The 15,066-nt window shown below is 32.5% G+C and overlaps 2 protein-coding genes across 6 annotated transcripts in view; both read left to right on the forward strand.

The window, feature by feature from the left end:
• The window catches only part of LOC140063162 (small ribosomal subunit protein eS7-like), a 47,753-nt gene that overhangs the window by 14,843 nt on the left and 17,844 nt on the right, over window positions 1-15,066 (forward strand). The window contains exon 1 of one of the 3 annotated variants that reach the window (XM_072109629.1): window positions 9,239-9,249. The exons of 1 other annotated variant lie outside the window; for it this stretch is intronic. The gene's annotated coding sequence lies outside the window, so the exon portion shown is untranslated. Of the gene's footprint in view, window positions 1-9,238; window positions 9,250-10,219; window positions 10,224-15,066 lie in introns of those variants that run through there. One more of the 3 variants, XM_072109628.1, reaches the window with a different exon arrangement.
• On the forward strand, window positions 384-7,596 carry LOC140063160 (uncharacterized). 3 transcript variants are annotated; one of them, XM_072109622.1, is made up of 12 exons: window positions 384-517; window positions 1,586-1,776; window positions 2,364-2,451; window positions 2,588-2,671; window positions 3,340-3,533; window positions 3,751-3,850; window positions 4,086-4,169; window positions 4,493-4,744; window positions 4,895-5,161; window positions 5,477-5,554; window positions 6,428-6,527; window positions 6,807-7,596. In XM_072109622.1, the coding sequence occupies exons 1-12, from the start codon at window positions 445-447 to the stop codon at window positions 6,973-6,975; spliced, it is 1,680 nt and encodes a 559-aa protein (XP_071965723.1). In that variant the 5' UTR covers window positions 384-444; the 3' UTR covers window positions 6,976-7,596. The 3 variants fall into 3 exon arrangements, with proteins under 3 accessions (XP_071965723.1, XP_071965724.1, XP_071965725.1); XM_072109623.1 differs by having other exon boundaries at window positions 5,480-5,554; XM_072109624.1 differs by having other exon boundaries at window positions 6,428-6,538; window positions 6,807-6,931.

The following is a 15,066-nucleotide window of genomic DNA, read 5'->3' on the forward strand; positions in this document are numbered from 1 at the left end:
CACCTTGATTTAAATCATGTAAACAGTTGTAATTACGTTTTTACTATAGAAAATGCCACTCCTTCAATCATTTCCTTAAAACACTTAACAGAAAGAATTACATAATTTCACACTACTAACTATCGAGTATCGGAACAACCTCCTTATTGATAGTATTAAGTTTAGTTTCAATTTTAAACGGATAGGTCTATATAATATATGAAGATTGTTCTAAATCAATCAGGAAACATCCCAATGCTATAAAACTTACTGTTCACAACAGGAAAAAAAACAAATAAACCGTCAGCTGAAAGTGTAATTTGATTGGCCAATCAAAAAAGATTACCGGTCCCACAGATTATAAATAGAATCGTTGAGAGAAGAGAGAAACTATTTTACAGGTGTAGAAGACGTTGGACTTTATTAAATCATTTATTTGAAATATATTAAAGAAAAGAAGCAACCATGTGGAATTGTTACTGTTTATTGGGTTTCTTCATTGGATTGGCATTCAATGGAAATATGGTTTATTCATATGGTAGGTGGAGAATACAATTACTTATTATAGTATAGTATTCAGAAGTATAGTAGTATATTACTTAGTATAGTACAGGCCTGGTATTTATAGTATAGTATTTAGAAGTATAGTAGTATATTATTTAGTATAGTACAGGCCTGGTATTTATAGTATAGTATTTAGAACTATAGTAGTATATTATTTAGTATAGTACAGGCCTGGTATTTATAGTATGGTATTCAGAAGTAAAGTAGTATATTACTTAGTATAGTACAGGCCTGGTATTTATAGTATAGTATTTAGAAGTATAGTAGTATATTATTTAGTATAGTACAGGCCTGGTATTTATAGTATAGTATTTAGAAGTATAGTAGTATATTATTTAGTATAGTACAGGCCTGGTATTTATAGTACCGTATAGTATTTAGAAGTATAGTAGTATATTATTTAGTATAGTACAGGCCTGGTATTTATAGTACCGTATAGTATTTAGAAGTATAGTAGTATATTATTTAGTATAGTACAGGCCTGGTATTTATAGTATAGTAATTAGAAGTATAGTAGTATATTATTTAGTATAGTACAGGCCTGGTATTTATAGTACCGTATAGTATTTAGAAGTATAGTAGTATATTATTTAGTATAGTACAGGCCTGGTATTTATAGTATAGTATTTAGAAGTATAGTAGTATATTATTTAGTATAGTACAGGCCTGGTATTTATAGTATAGTATTTAAACAAAAACGAAAAATTTTTGGTGAATTCTAGAATCAATATAATATTATATACCTATAGTTAAGTATAATTTCCGTACTTTATTGAGTTTAAGTTGTTATTGGTACCAGCTCTATCTATAATAAAACGAACATATCTTAATCTGCTATAATATAACATTTTTTTAATTTGACTGTGAGTAATTAGCTTTGGCCTAGCCCTTAATTAATGTGTAGCCTTTAAATAAATTCTACTTAAAGGAATATTATTATATCGATTTTTTAAAGTAGAATTTCATTTTCTCGAAAGGCTATAACAGTTTTCTACTTTCTTGTTTCCACTTTTATTCATATTTGTTTTTTTCTTTCTGTAAGAATGTGAAATGGGTTGGACATTATTTGATGAAAGCTGTTACAAAGCCTACACACCAGAAGATGTGTGTGATGACTATGGGGCATATATTGTGTCAATCTCTAGTCCAAATGAAAATGAATTCGTTAGAAATACACCGACATACTACAATGAAACAACGGGGATGGACAGTCGTCGTATTGGATTGACTATTGTAAGTTTACTTACTTAAGCTCTGTCTACACTATCAAACTTTATGTGAAAAAAAAATGTGATGTGCCCATATATAGACATGATTATGTCATACCACTACCATATTTGGGTATATCACTGCCATATTTGGGCACATCACACTTGTTTGATAGAGACATAGCTTTACGCCTCTTACTTATTTTGTTTCAATTTCAACAATGACAATGGTAAGTAAATTTTTTTTTAAATGACCAGACTGGGCATATTATTGACATGGTCTATCCTTTCATTCTTCTTTTTTTTCTGGTAAAGATCCCCAAAAGCTATTGTTTAGAATCTTACTACTCTTAATTAGTAATTTTCTGTTATTTCAGTTTGTGTTGTGTGTTGCACGTTGGCTATCTTGTGACAATGTTTAAAAAGGCAATACACACTCAAGTGTTTTCACCTAAAGTCTGAATGTTTAAAATACATTATTTAAGGCATTTATGATAATTAAACTGATAATAACAAGATATTAAGAAAATATTAATATAAAGAAATATTTTTGTAGTCCAAATTATTATTTTTCTTGGTATGAACTAACCATTATCTTTAAAATATTGTTAGGATGTTAAAAATGAATTGCGATATTCATGGAAAAATGGCGAAACAGATCAATTTACAAACTGGGCCACAGATCAGCCTGATCACGACGGTAAGACAACAATGAAATGCATTTTAATATTAATTGAATTTTTCAGTATGTACAACTTATTGTTGCGTTAGAATTTGGAGAAAACAATTTTCTAAAATTCAGAATAACTTACATTAAATGCTTTTATTCGTTCTAGAATACGTTCATATGAACATTCAGACGGGCTTATGGCAAACCAATTTTTACAACGGACGTCTGCCAATCTGCGAGAAGCCACGAGGTAAGTGACGATTAGGAGAAGTACACATCTAGGATAACGATACCTTATTGAAAGCTATTTTAGAGATCATTTTAAAATTGTTCTACTAAAATTACTGCTTATTATTGTTTTTTCTGCAATATTATATGACTTGTTTGTTTCAATGTAGACGTTTCTGATTAATAACTAAACACCTTGCTGAAATATTGGTTAAAGAGTACACAAAATATTGTTACTGCAATAACTGCAGTAATTGATGATCCCTTAATGAGTAATAGTTTTAAGAAATATAATAATGAGAATGTCGATGGTAATCTACATTAATCTCCAACGTACTTTGACTTAAATCATGGCATAAAGGTGTGGAATCGGAAGTTCCAAACGTCAGATTTCTAACCTTGTAGGCTACAGGTGCGGCGAGGATATAATGAGATTATGTCAAATTGTGTCAAATTATGACAGTACAAGGACACGTGTCTATATTTTTTATAATTTCATAATTTTTTAATAATATATTGTTTTTCAATATCTTGCTTTCATTTTGTTTTAGTGACGTATAAGTTATGATGATGATGATTATGATAAGAATGATGTTGATTATGAAAATGATGATAGGTGATAATAGTAATGATGATGATGTATTATCAGCACAAAATTATTATAAATAAAATGAAAGTTATCTTGTACAGGTCGTCGCAGTGAATGTCCTATTGGCTGGGAAAAACTTGACGATTCATGTTATAAAGCACCAAATTCTGCCGAAATATGCTCTTCTGTGGGTTCACATCTAATAACAATACACAGTCAACGTGAAAATAATTTTGCTAACATTCTTGGCGATACGTCAAACAGAGGAGCCTCCTACCGAATTGGCTTGACAGTTGTAAGTTGTGGTTTTAAGATTAGAATTAGTGTAAGATTAGTAGATTAGATTATACTGTGTATGTGAATGAACAAAGAACGTACTGAGATCAGAGAGATCTAACAGCGGATGAAAATTGTCAGCTGATGACAATGGAAGTGTTTGTACTTATTTCTATATTTTAAAGCCATTGAACAGTTCTTTTACGATCATCAAACGTTTTATTTTTTTTTTTCAGGAAAAAAACAATTCTGAACCATTTTCCTGGCAAGATGGATTTAAAGTTACATATACAAATTGGGAAACCGATAAACTGAGAAAGCAGAAAATGACGAAAGGTTGATAAGCAATTATTATTAATGTGATAATTTTGATACCATTTAGTTACCGTACTAGTAATACTGCAATTGATAAAACACAGCCAATTTTTTAACTGATAAAATGCTTTCTTCATTTAACTCATACACATTCATTATTTGTATATAATACACATACTTAAATACAACAATAATTATAGAGTAAATTAAAACAAATAAATGATTACGATTATCTTACCAATGTTTATTATTCCAGTTGTATATATGACAACCGGTTCAGGGCAAGGAAAGTGGAATATAAAACGTGATTACTTCAACCCTATTTGCGAGAAAAAAGCACGTAAGTGTTTAGAAGAAAAGCGGACTTAAAGGTCTTCCTTGTAAATCATTTTATTAATATACGATTATCTTGTCATAAACCTTTATTGATATAATATACAAACTATGTTTAATAAGCAATTAATATCTAGGCCTAATATGATAAGGTAATCTACTGTGATTTAAATATTTCTTCGTGAGATACTAAAAACAGGAACATTACAATTGAAAGCAAACGTGACATTCGCTATTTAGTATTTACTGTACCAATTGTGGTATAGCATAAAACATGTAAAACTGCATTCTGAACATAAAATATTAATATGACCATTGTGTTGTCTGTAGTCGCTGATAAACCACCTGTACTTAGATGCCCTACAACTGTTATGACTTACGAGACAGAAACTGCTGACGGATTGACTGCCATGGTCAACTATGATTTGCCCGAAGTTAAAGATAACTCACATAAGAACTTGGTTGCAGAGTGTTCTCCAGCCCCTGGAAGTCATTTTAGGCTAGGGGAGACAACTGTGCATTGTAGTGCCACTGACGCGTATGGACATAGGGGTGATTGTACTTTTATGGCAAATGTAGTAGGTACGTTTCTTTAATTATTTAATTTCATAATATAAAATGACAATAAGAAAAGATAATTGTAAATGCTATAAACATTATTGACATAGTTTTTTCAGAAAAAAACCCAAAATATAATTGTATTTTATTTGAGAATTTCAATCCAATTTCTAGCTGCCATGGGTGAATTTGAAAACATTACAACAGATCCTCCTAAAATCTCGTGCCCAACTGATCGCATGCGCATCTTGACCAATAGTGCAGAAGGAGCGCAGGTATTCTACTACCCAGCAACTTACGTGTATGCCGAAAGAGAGCAGTTAGCTCCATGTAGCCCGGCGTCTGGTAGTCATTTTGAAGTCGGAATAACTACTGTCTCTTGCCAAGCAATGGATTTGCTTGGTAGAAGCGATAAATGTTCTTTCGAAATCAGTGTAGAGGGTAAGGATTTAAAAAAAGTTTTATCGAGCAACATTGCTGTTTTATTTTGTAATAAACCAATGACAACGGTGTGTAATTGATTAATAATTATCGTTATATTAATTACCGTACAAAGATGTTTCCTAAATCTCACACCATGGAGTAGATTTTCTTTAAACAATTGACGTTTTTCCTTGAAAGGGAGAAACACATTTGTATATTTGGCATTGGTATCCTTTATTTGCCGTTGATTACTGTAACTATACATTGCAACGAAAAGCGTTAGCGTCCAATGTACAGTTAACAACAAATGTGTGTTGTTGTTGTTGTTATTAGAAGAAGAAGAAGAAGTTGTGGAATGTGATCCAGATAGCATCAATGCTCAGGCGTCAAGTAATACAGCAGAATCATCAGGTATTATTGGTTAAAGGTGTGATACTGATGATGATAATGATGATGATGATGATGATGACGTTGTTGATGATGATGATGATGATGATGATGATGATAATGATGATGATGATGATGATGATGATGATGATGATGATGATGACGTTGTTGATGATGATGATGATGATGATGACGTTGATGATGATGATGATGATGATGATGATGACGATGACGATGATCATGATGGCGATGAAGATGGCGATAAAGATGGCGATGATGACGATAATGATGACGATAATGATGATGATGTTGATGACGTTGATGATGATGATGTTGATGATGATGATGATGAGGATGATGATGATAATGATGACGACGACGATAATGATGATGATGATGATGATAATGATGACGACGATGACGATGATGATGACGATGACGATGATAATGATGATGATGACGATAATGATGATGATAATGAATATGACGATGATAAAGATGACGCGATATGTATTTCAGACGATGGTGACAAGAATCAACGTTGATGACAAAATAAATAACAATAATTCGTCACCAAAGTCAATTAAGTGGTATTTACAGAAAAGGAGATGCTTAAACGTTATTAATGGTGTTTGCTGAAGTGTCCTACACAAAGTTGTGAGAAATGTGTGCAGTGTTTAAGAAGAGCAGAAACTCAATTCGGATTCTTTACAAAACGTACAGTGTGTAATCCCACGGCGGAACGAATCCGAGCTCGATGTGAGAATTTTGAAGAGTGTGATTGAGAATACGATCAAATGATCTTGACACAGCTATTGATGCTGACAATGATTATAATTTTTATAATGATGGTGCATGACAATGACTATTGTGTAAAATTGTGTTTATTCTACTTAGGTGCATACATAATCCCAGTGGTTGTCGTCGCAATTTGTGTGCTTGTCATTATCGTGGTCATCATCGTAGCTGTTAAGGTTGTCAAGCGTAAACTTTCCAGGTAAATAAAAGGTATTTAACGTATTTAATAACTGACATATTGTCTGCTATATTACATTTCTGTAGGCTGTGATAAGGCTGTGTAATTAAAAGGAACAGTCGCGGTAACCGAGTGGTTAGGACATTCGACTATCATCGATCTGGCCGTTAAAAAAGGAAAACTGTAAATTACATTGTTTAGCCCACAGATGATGGCCAATTTAAAAGATCATTTTAAAGGTTAAATTGCACTTATATTATGTTTTTTACACATAGTTTTTTTATCTTTGTATATTTCTAGTTACAACCCATCGAATGTAACAATGGCAACTGGTAACCTGTATAACGATACATCCATCGACCCTGTAGGACCAGTCACTGCTTTTGACGATGTCAAAGCTGACCAACACATGAATCAAGATATAGAAGCAACACCGCCCGAGAATCCTACGAGTTCATTCAGCGCCTAGGTACATTAGTATAATAAGTCGTCTCCAAAATAGTTGAATGAACAGTTTTACTGATATAGTTTGTGGTATCATTTTGTTTTTGGACACACTCAAACCCAGAATTTACAAAATATTGAATATAGAAAATAAATTAGTTTTATTAATTTAATTTAATTAATATACGGTTATGTACTCTCTGATTAATTCTAATGTTTGTTTATTTGTTATGATAAAGTAAATAGCGTAATAGATAAGGAAAACTAAAATAAAATTATTGGTATCACGTCCGGGATTTGAATTGTTTATAATATAATATTTCCAATGCATTGACATTCCATTCATTAACTATATAGGCCTATGTATGTATTTTATATATAATTATGTTTATATTATGATTTTGTATCAAGTAAAATGACATTATTAATATTTTAAAGCCAGTGGTGGAACGTATAGTTTTAAAAATTGATTTGGATTTTATATACTTTAATTTAGTATTTACCATACACTTACGATTGCACATGACGATGATCTGTATACGATGCATCTTAACACGTCAGGTTCAGTTATTTGTCGAGTTGCCCCATTAAATACGTCACGTATGAACAATTTATAACTTGTAATTAGTCTATTTCTTAGTTTGTTTTTCATACAATTGTTTTATGTTATCATACATTTTTAATAAATATTATTATCTAAACATAAATTTAGTATAGTTTTTCAATAATAAAAAAACTTTGTGTTTGTCTTTTTATGTTACACAAATCATAAATCAAGTTCATAGAGCCAAAAATATTCACGGAATCATCATAAAAACATACTATAAAATGTACCGATAAAGACATCACTGTAAAATTAAATGATTTGATCTCTTATAAGAAAAAACTTGAGGACACATTCAGACTTGGTTATTTACCCGGATAAGTTATAAGTTTCATATAGTATTATAGCAACCGGTTAAATAGCTAAGCTAATGGGTCTATTGAAAAGGCAATCGAAGGGTCATGTTCAGCCGTGAAATGTGCAAAAAGTTAAATGTGTGCAAACAACCACATTTGTATAATCATTTTTTAAGATTTTCACATTTGAGTGCAACATGTTTGCAAAAATGTAGTTGTTTGCACATTTGAGGCAAATGTGGTTGTTTGCACAAATGTGACTTTTTGCACATTTCACGGCTCAACAGGTAATCTCTTGCGTTAGTCATACGCTTGTGCGACTTCGGGACATTTAGAATATTTAAACTGTAAACTTAAACGACACGACGGTGTATACATGGTAACAATCTAAGATCTCAATTGGGCTTTACAATAATACTTTCTTGTAATAAAGCGCGTACGTGCCAAATTATGCGATGCACAATAAGAAGTAAGAAACATTTAATTATTTTATTAAACCTGTCAGTGATGACTATATTACTCTAGTAGCTAGATCAACTTTCGTATGCACTTTGAGGTCCAGAGAATTTGACTTCAGAAATTGGTTTAGGGTGGTCAAACAATCATTTTTGGCTTGGTTACACATTTTGAAAATGTGGCGAAAGTTCAAAAGGTCAGGGTCAAAGGTTATAAAATCAAACACCATTATGTCCTTAAATCTCGACAACCACTGGTCACAGCGAGGTAATTTTGGTCTTAAATTAATCAGAAGGTATACATTTATATTCAGTCTAATGAAACATTTTAGTCGAAAATGACCGGAAATGCCATTTCTGACCTTTGACCCATAAACCAGGGAATGTCTGTATCTCCGTAACTATTGGCCGTAGTGACTTGAATTTGGGCTCAAATTGTTCGAAATATACATTTAGTTATTTGTTACACATTTTGAACAATGTTACAAAAGGTCAAAAGGTCAAGGCCAGGGGTTATATGAATAAACACAAATAGGTATTTGTATCTCGGCAACCACTGGTCACAGCGAGTAAGTTTTGGTCTCAAAATGTTCAGAAGGTATACATTCATATTCAGTCTAATGAAACATTTTAGTAAAATATGACCAGAAATGACATTTCTGACCTTTGACATACATACCAGGGCATCTTCTTATCTCTGTAAGTACAGGTCGTAGAAACTTAAATTTAGTATCAAATTGTTAGAAATACACATATTTACATTCATTCTAACAGAAAATTTGGATAAAAGATGATCAGAAATACTATTAATTACTAATCTTTTAAATGAAAAACATATCTACCTAACTTATCATTAGACAGTAATGTTATGCAATAATTGATGCTTAATGATTTCATTATACTGTAGGAATTAAAACAAATCCTTTACTGTTTGTAATAATTGTACTTTTGCTTATAATAATGCTAGAAAGTATTGTTGACCCCCGAACGTTCAAACATTTTGAGAATGCTAGAAGTAATTTACTGTAGTTACCCGAATAAAATCCTCTGGCATTTATTTATTCAGGGAAGGTGTTTATTTTGTTGGGTGTAATAATGGTAACATGTATAATCAAATAAATACACCCCAGATATATATATAAAAAATATATATATATATATAATAAGAATAATAACGGGATTAAACCTCATTCTATCCTGGAGGAAGTACAATCATGTAATAAAAGGTATCGGAGACCACAATAATAAACCAAGTCATTGTCATTTTTACTCAACACTGTTGCATAATAGTTTTGAATGTCAACGACAAAACTTATACATACACGTCTGTTCCCAGTGTAGATAATAAAACAATATATATTTCTGGAGATTTATTATCAATACCACTAGAAACTTTGACATGTTTTAGGTACTGAATGCATTGACAATAAAAGCATCAGAAGTTTATCATGATAAAATCATACTACAACACTGTACTACAGTACACAAGGGTGTTTTCAGGAAAGCTGGACATATTGTACAATAGTAATGAAACTATGTATTGGCATTTAAAACTATGCAAAACTATGCAAAAGATTGTTGTCAAATTGTAGTTACAAACAAATAGATGATAGAATGAAGATCCATTATGAGTGCAATCGTGTCAGGATAATGATGTGTCATTGTTTTATATCATTATACTGGCACCTGGAGGAGAAGATCCATTTAATGGAATCTATCACTTTTATTTTAAAAGACAGAAACATTTCGTTAAAAAGCATAAAGAGGAAAACGAATCATGTAAAGTACCTTTTATCAGTTGAGAAACGAAATACAATTATTAAAATTAGAGTATTCCTTCAAATAAACGCCACCATTCCCTCCAATAGAACACCATGTGGAATAAACGCCCCGCCACATGCATTTACAGAATAATTGTATCACGTCAACACATTTCATTAACTACCATAATCTACAATTTACCAAGCATTTTGACATAATTTTATCACTTTTTGATATTAATTGTGCAGTATTTTTTTACATCTAGGTGGTATTTATTTGATTATACATGTTACCATATTATACCCCAGATAAAGATGCCTCCTTTCCCCCTAAAAACCCTTTTGAACAATAAATGCCTGGAGCGTTTAATCGGATACATATGACAAGTTACTTCTAGCATTCTGAAAAGAACTGTTGAGCTTAACGTTTCTATCAAAATGTCCTCGGGGACAGCAATAACGTGAAATTAAAACAATTTAAAGTATCAGTTATTGCATAACATTACTGTCTAAGGATAAGTTGTGTAGATATGTTTTTTGTTTGAAACATTAGTAATAGTATTTCTGTTCATCTTTTAACCACATTTTCTATTATAATGAATGTAAATATGTATATTTCGAACAATTTGATACCAAATTTAAGTTTCTACGACCTGTACTTACAGAGATATGAAGATGCCCTGGTATGTGGGTCAAAGGTCAGAAATGGCATTTCTGATCATTTTTGACTAAAATTCCCCATTAGATGGAATATAAATGCATGCCTTCTGAACATTTTGAGACCAAAACTGTCTTGCTGCGACCAGTGGTTGCCGAGATACAAGTACCTTTTTTTATTTGTTCAAATAACCCTTGACCTTGACCCTTTGACCTTTTGTAACATTTTTCAAAATGAGTAACAAATAACTAAATGTATATTTCGAACAATTTGAGCCCAAATTCAAGTCACTACGGCCAATAGTTACGGAGATACAGACATGCCCTGGTTTATGGGTCAAAGGTCAGAAATGGCATTTCCGGTCATTTTCGACTAAAATGTTTCATTAGACTGAATATAAATGTATACCTTCTGATTAATTTAAGACCAAAATTACCTCGCTGTGACCAGTGGTTGTCGAGATTTAAGGACATAATGGTGTTTGATTTTATAACCTTTGACCCTAACCTTTTGACCTTTCGCCACATTTTCAAATTGTGTAACCAAGCCAAAAATGATTGTTTGACCACCCTAAACCAATTTCTGAAGTCAAATTCTCTGGACCTCAAAGTGCATACGAAAGTTGATCTAGCTACTAGAGTATATAGTCTGATATTGGCTCTTCATCTTTCTTCTCAGCAGAAGTGAAATTTTTTGCATAAAATCATCCCAACAACAAACAGGGCAATTAACGGCAACAATCTACAGAATAAACATAAGATTTACATTTTAGTTACAATACTTTCAATTATTGATCACAATCAATTCAGGACTGATCGTGTAGTGTGTAAAGTAACACAAAATTCGACTGTATAACAGGTTAAGCTCTATCTACACTATCAAACTTTATGTGAAAAAAAAGTGTGAGTTAACTAAATATGGTAGTGATATGCTTAAATATGGCTGTGATATGACATCATCATGTCCATATATGGGCACATCAAGTTAGATAGTTTAGACTTTAAGATAAAAATCAATTATAGGATAGTGGTTTTTGCTTATTCACGATTTAAGATGAAGTACTCACATTATAAGCACTAGAGTTGTAGTACTTAGCTTCTTTTCAGGAGGAGGTATTATATGGTTGGTTGTTGGTTCAACGGTAGGCAAATTGTCACATGCTCCAGCATAGCCGAATGCAATGGTATACTGAAACAAAATACATAATGTGAATGTTTTACTCTAAGACTAAGAAAATAACCTGTGTGCACTTATGTTCTGTTTTTATTTCCTTTACTTGTTACTGTTAAGTTTTCTTTTGTACCATGTTTGTGGTAGATGATGATAAACATAATGTCCGTGAATTTGGTTTTAAGATATAGATTCACCATATCCTTACAGTAATACAATTCAATACAAAAACAATTAGGCCTACCGTTATTCGATCAGAATATTTTGAATAAATTATCCCTCGATATGCTGACTCTGGAATCTTGTTACCATTTAAACTTTCTTTGTAGTCCCACGTGATCGATTCATTACAGTTGAATATAAAAAATGACGAAATGTTACCAATCCCATTAACAACTACAAATGCACCTGAGCTGGGAACTATAAAACATATATGTATGTTTAAATGTATAAATCTGTAGCAGAAAATAATCGTACAAATATACATAGGCCTACATTCATCATAATACTAATTTAATTCGAATTCACTGAGGGGCCTATAAGATATAAGTTTTGCCGCTATATCCATGAATACCGAATCAAATAAGTCAAGTAAAAATAATTATTAATTTTTTTTTTTTATTTATTTATTAAGGTATAAAAACATCAAATTCCAACCAGCAGCAAGAGCTGAAAAGGTTGGATTACAATCAACTGAGAAATAAAATACATCAAAGAAGATCTAAACTAAACATTAAACTTAAAGGATTCGTGCTAAGTGTGGAATAGTAGACCGCCTATATCTTTCAGTGCGACATCTGCAAGAATCCAACTTTGAACTAGTATTGCTCCTTAACGATCTTGAATGCCTATCAGATTTATATGCTGGTAACATATTTCTAAATTTGGTAGATTCTAAAAGACTCTTGCCAAACTTGAGAAGAATCTGTTCTCTACGGGACTTTAAAGAAGGCAAACCTACTTGCTCTAAGGCTAATTCATAGCTAACATAATGTGGGCTCAAAATTATGCGCAAAGCCCGTTTTTGAATTTTTTCTATTAAATTAGATTGCTGAACAGTTAATGATGAATGCCAAACCTGGCAGGCATATTCCAGCACAGGTCTGATATATGATGTAAATACTGTAACCAGGTCACTGACTGGTGCACTAGACCTTTTCAGGATACATAGTGAAAATAGTCTACGTGAGGCTCTTGATGTTATATCATTAACATTTGAACCCCATTTGAGGTCATTTTGGATTATTACACCAAGCAGTTTTAACTTACTAACTATTGGAAGATTAAAGTTATCAATAGTGTAAACTAAATTAAGCTGCCGTTGCTTTAAAAAGTTAAATTCAATTACTTGGCATTTAGCTGGTTTTGGTAGAACATCATTAGATGCACACCACTCACTGACACTATTAAGGACACTTTGTAAGTTAGAGGAAGCACCACATTTGGTTACTTCCCCTAGAGTCAGGTCATCCACAAATTTCCAACGTCTACAACTTTCAATGGCAGCATCATTTACTAGAACCAAAAAGAGTATAGGTCCCAGTTTGGTTCCCTGTGGTACTCCACAAGAGATTGATTTGGTGGAAGAAATGTGCGTGCCAAGTTTGGTAGTATGAGTTCTTTCACACAGAAAGCTGCAGACGATGGAAACAATGGATGACCTAACTCCAAGTTTAATTAATTTATCTATAATAATTGTATGATAGGCCCCTACCATCGTTTACTGCATGCATCATTGCAAATTCTTAATGAAAATTTCAACGCTTACCAATATGATTGATGTCCGTACGATATGTTCCAAGACCAACTTTGTACTGATCATCGTAATCAGATGTAAAGGCTGCCGTACAATTATAGCAATCGAACGGACTTCTTGGTAGTGGATTACAAACGGCAAAGCTAAATCGACAACTGTCTATGGTTTTATTGACTGGTAACGAGCACGCCTCTTTATCATTGATGTCAATGTACCAGAATGGAGATCTATAGTATCAAATTATTGCGTTACTTAATTCTTCATAAAAGAATGCTATTCAGTGATGGATGAATGATCCATGATTTTGAAATATGGGATGAGAAGGCGGGGCAGTTCCTAAAATGGATGTGCTGAACCTAACAATGTCATGTATTTTGCATTGTTGCTGGGTGGCCTATGCTTTAACCGCTCGGCCAATACTAATAATTTCTACTATCAGTAAGGCCTAGACATGTCCGATTTATTGGTCAATTATAGGCCTACCGTTGTACTACCACTCTCATTCTATTATATCTCTCTCACTCATACGACACTTACTTGGTTAGATTCGCAACATCAAACCAGAAGGTCTCACATGGATATACATTATTTTGCGCGCTAGTTTCTAACGCGCTAGTGAAAATTATAAGAATTTCCCATAACATTAATCCACGATTTATCTGTATAGCCGACATTAGTGTTTGTTGTGTACCTTGATCTGTGACTTTATTTATCTAACGTTTATCATTATACTTATTAGGTCTCTTCCCTATTAGGCATTAGGTCTGTATCACTGCAAATAAATTACAATTTTAAAATTATTAAAAGCAACATTTTTTTTCAGCACCGTCCACCGTCATTCATTTTTTTAAAATCTCCCTGTCTGCATTGACGTTAGAGACGTGAGAGTTACAAATGCGGCCAGAAATAGAACAAAATGTGTTCATGACGATGTATACAGTAAATATCAGCCAATCACCCAATAGATGTCATTAAGCGTAAGCGACACAGCGTTCGTTCTCCAGACTAGGTGAGAATAACGGGGTGGGAGAACCATTTTTCTTATCGGCACGTCACCAACAGTTATTATTATTTTCCGTTATCTAGGATAATTAGGCTGGATTATGGAAATGAAGGAGTAGCGGTTACGGTGAGTGGTTAGGAGGACCCTTGAATATCACACGACCTGTCAAATCCCAATAAGAACAACTCCAAGTCAATTCAGCTTTAAATTAATGAGTATGACTGGTGGAAAATCCGAGAATAGTTCCTTGGTAATCTAGTCTAGGTTCTAGACCGAAATTAGTAAAAAGATAAATATTTTGGCACATATGGCGTTTCATACGTATACTATTTATACAAAATTCGAAATGCCGACTGGTGGACTAACATAATAGACGACAATAATATAACGGATTTTTCTGGTAATCCTTCGACA

Source organism: Antedon mediterranea, chromosome 11, assembly GCF_964355755.1.
Source record: "Antedon mediterranea chromosome 11, ecAntMedi1.1, whole genome shotgun sequence".
NCBI lineage: Eukaryota > Metazoa > Echinodermata > Crinoidea > Comatulida > Antedonidae > Antedon > Antedon mediterranea.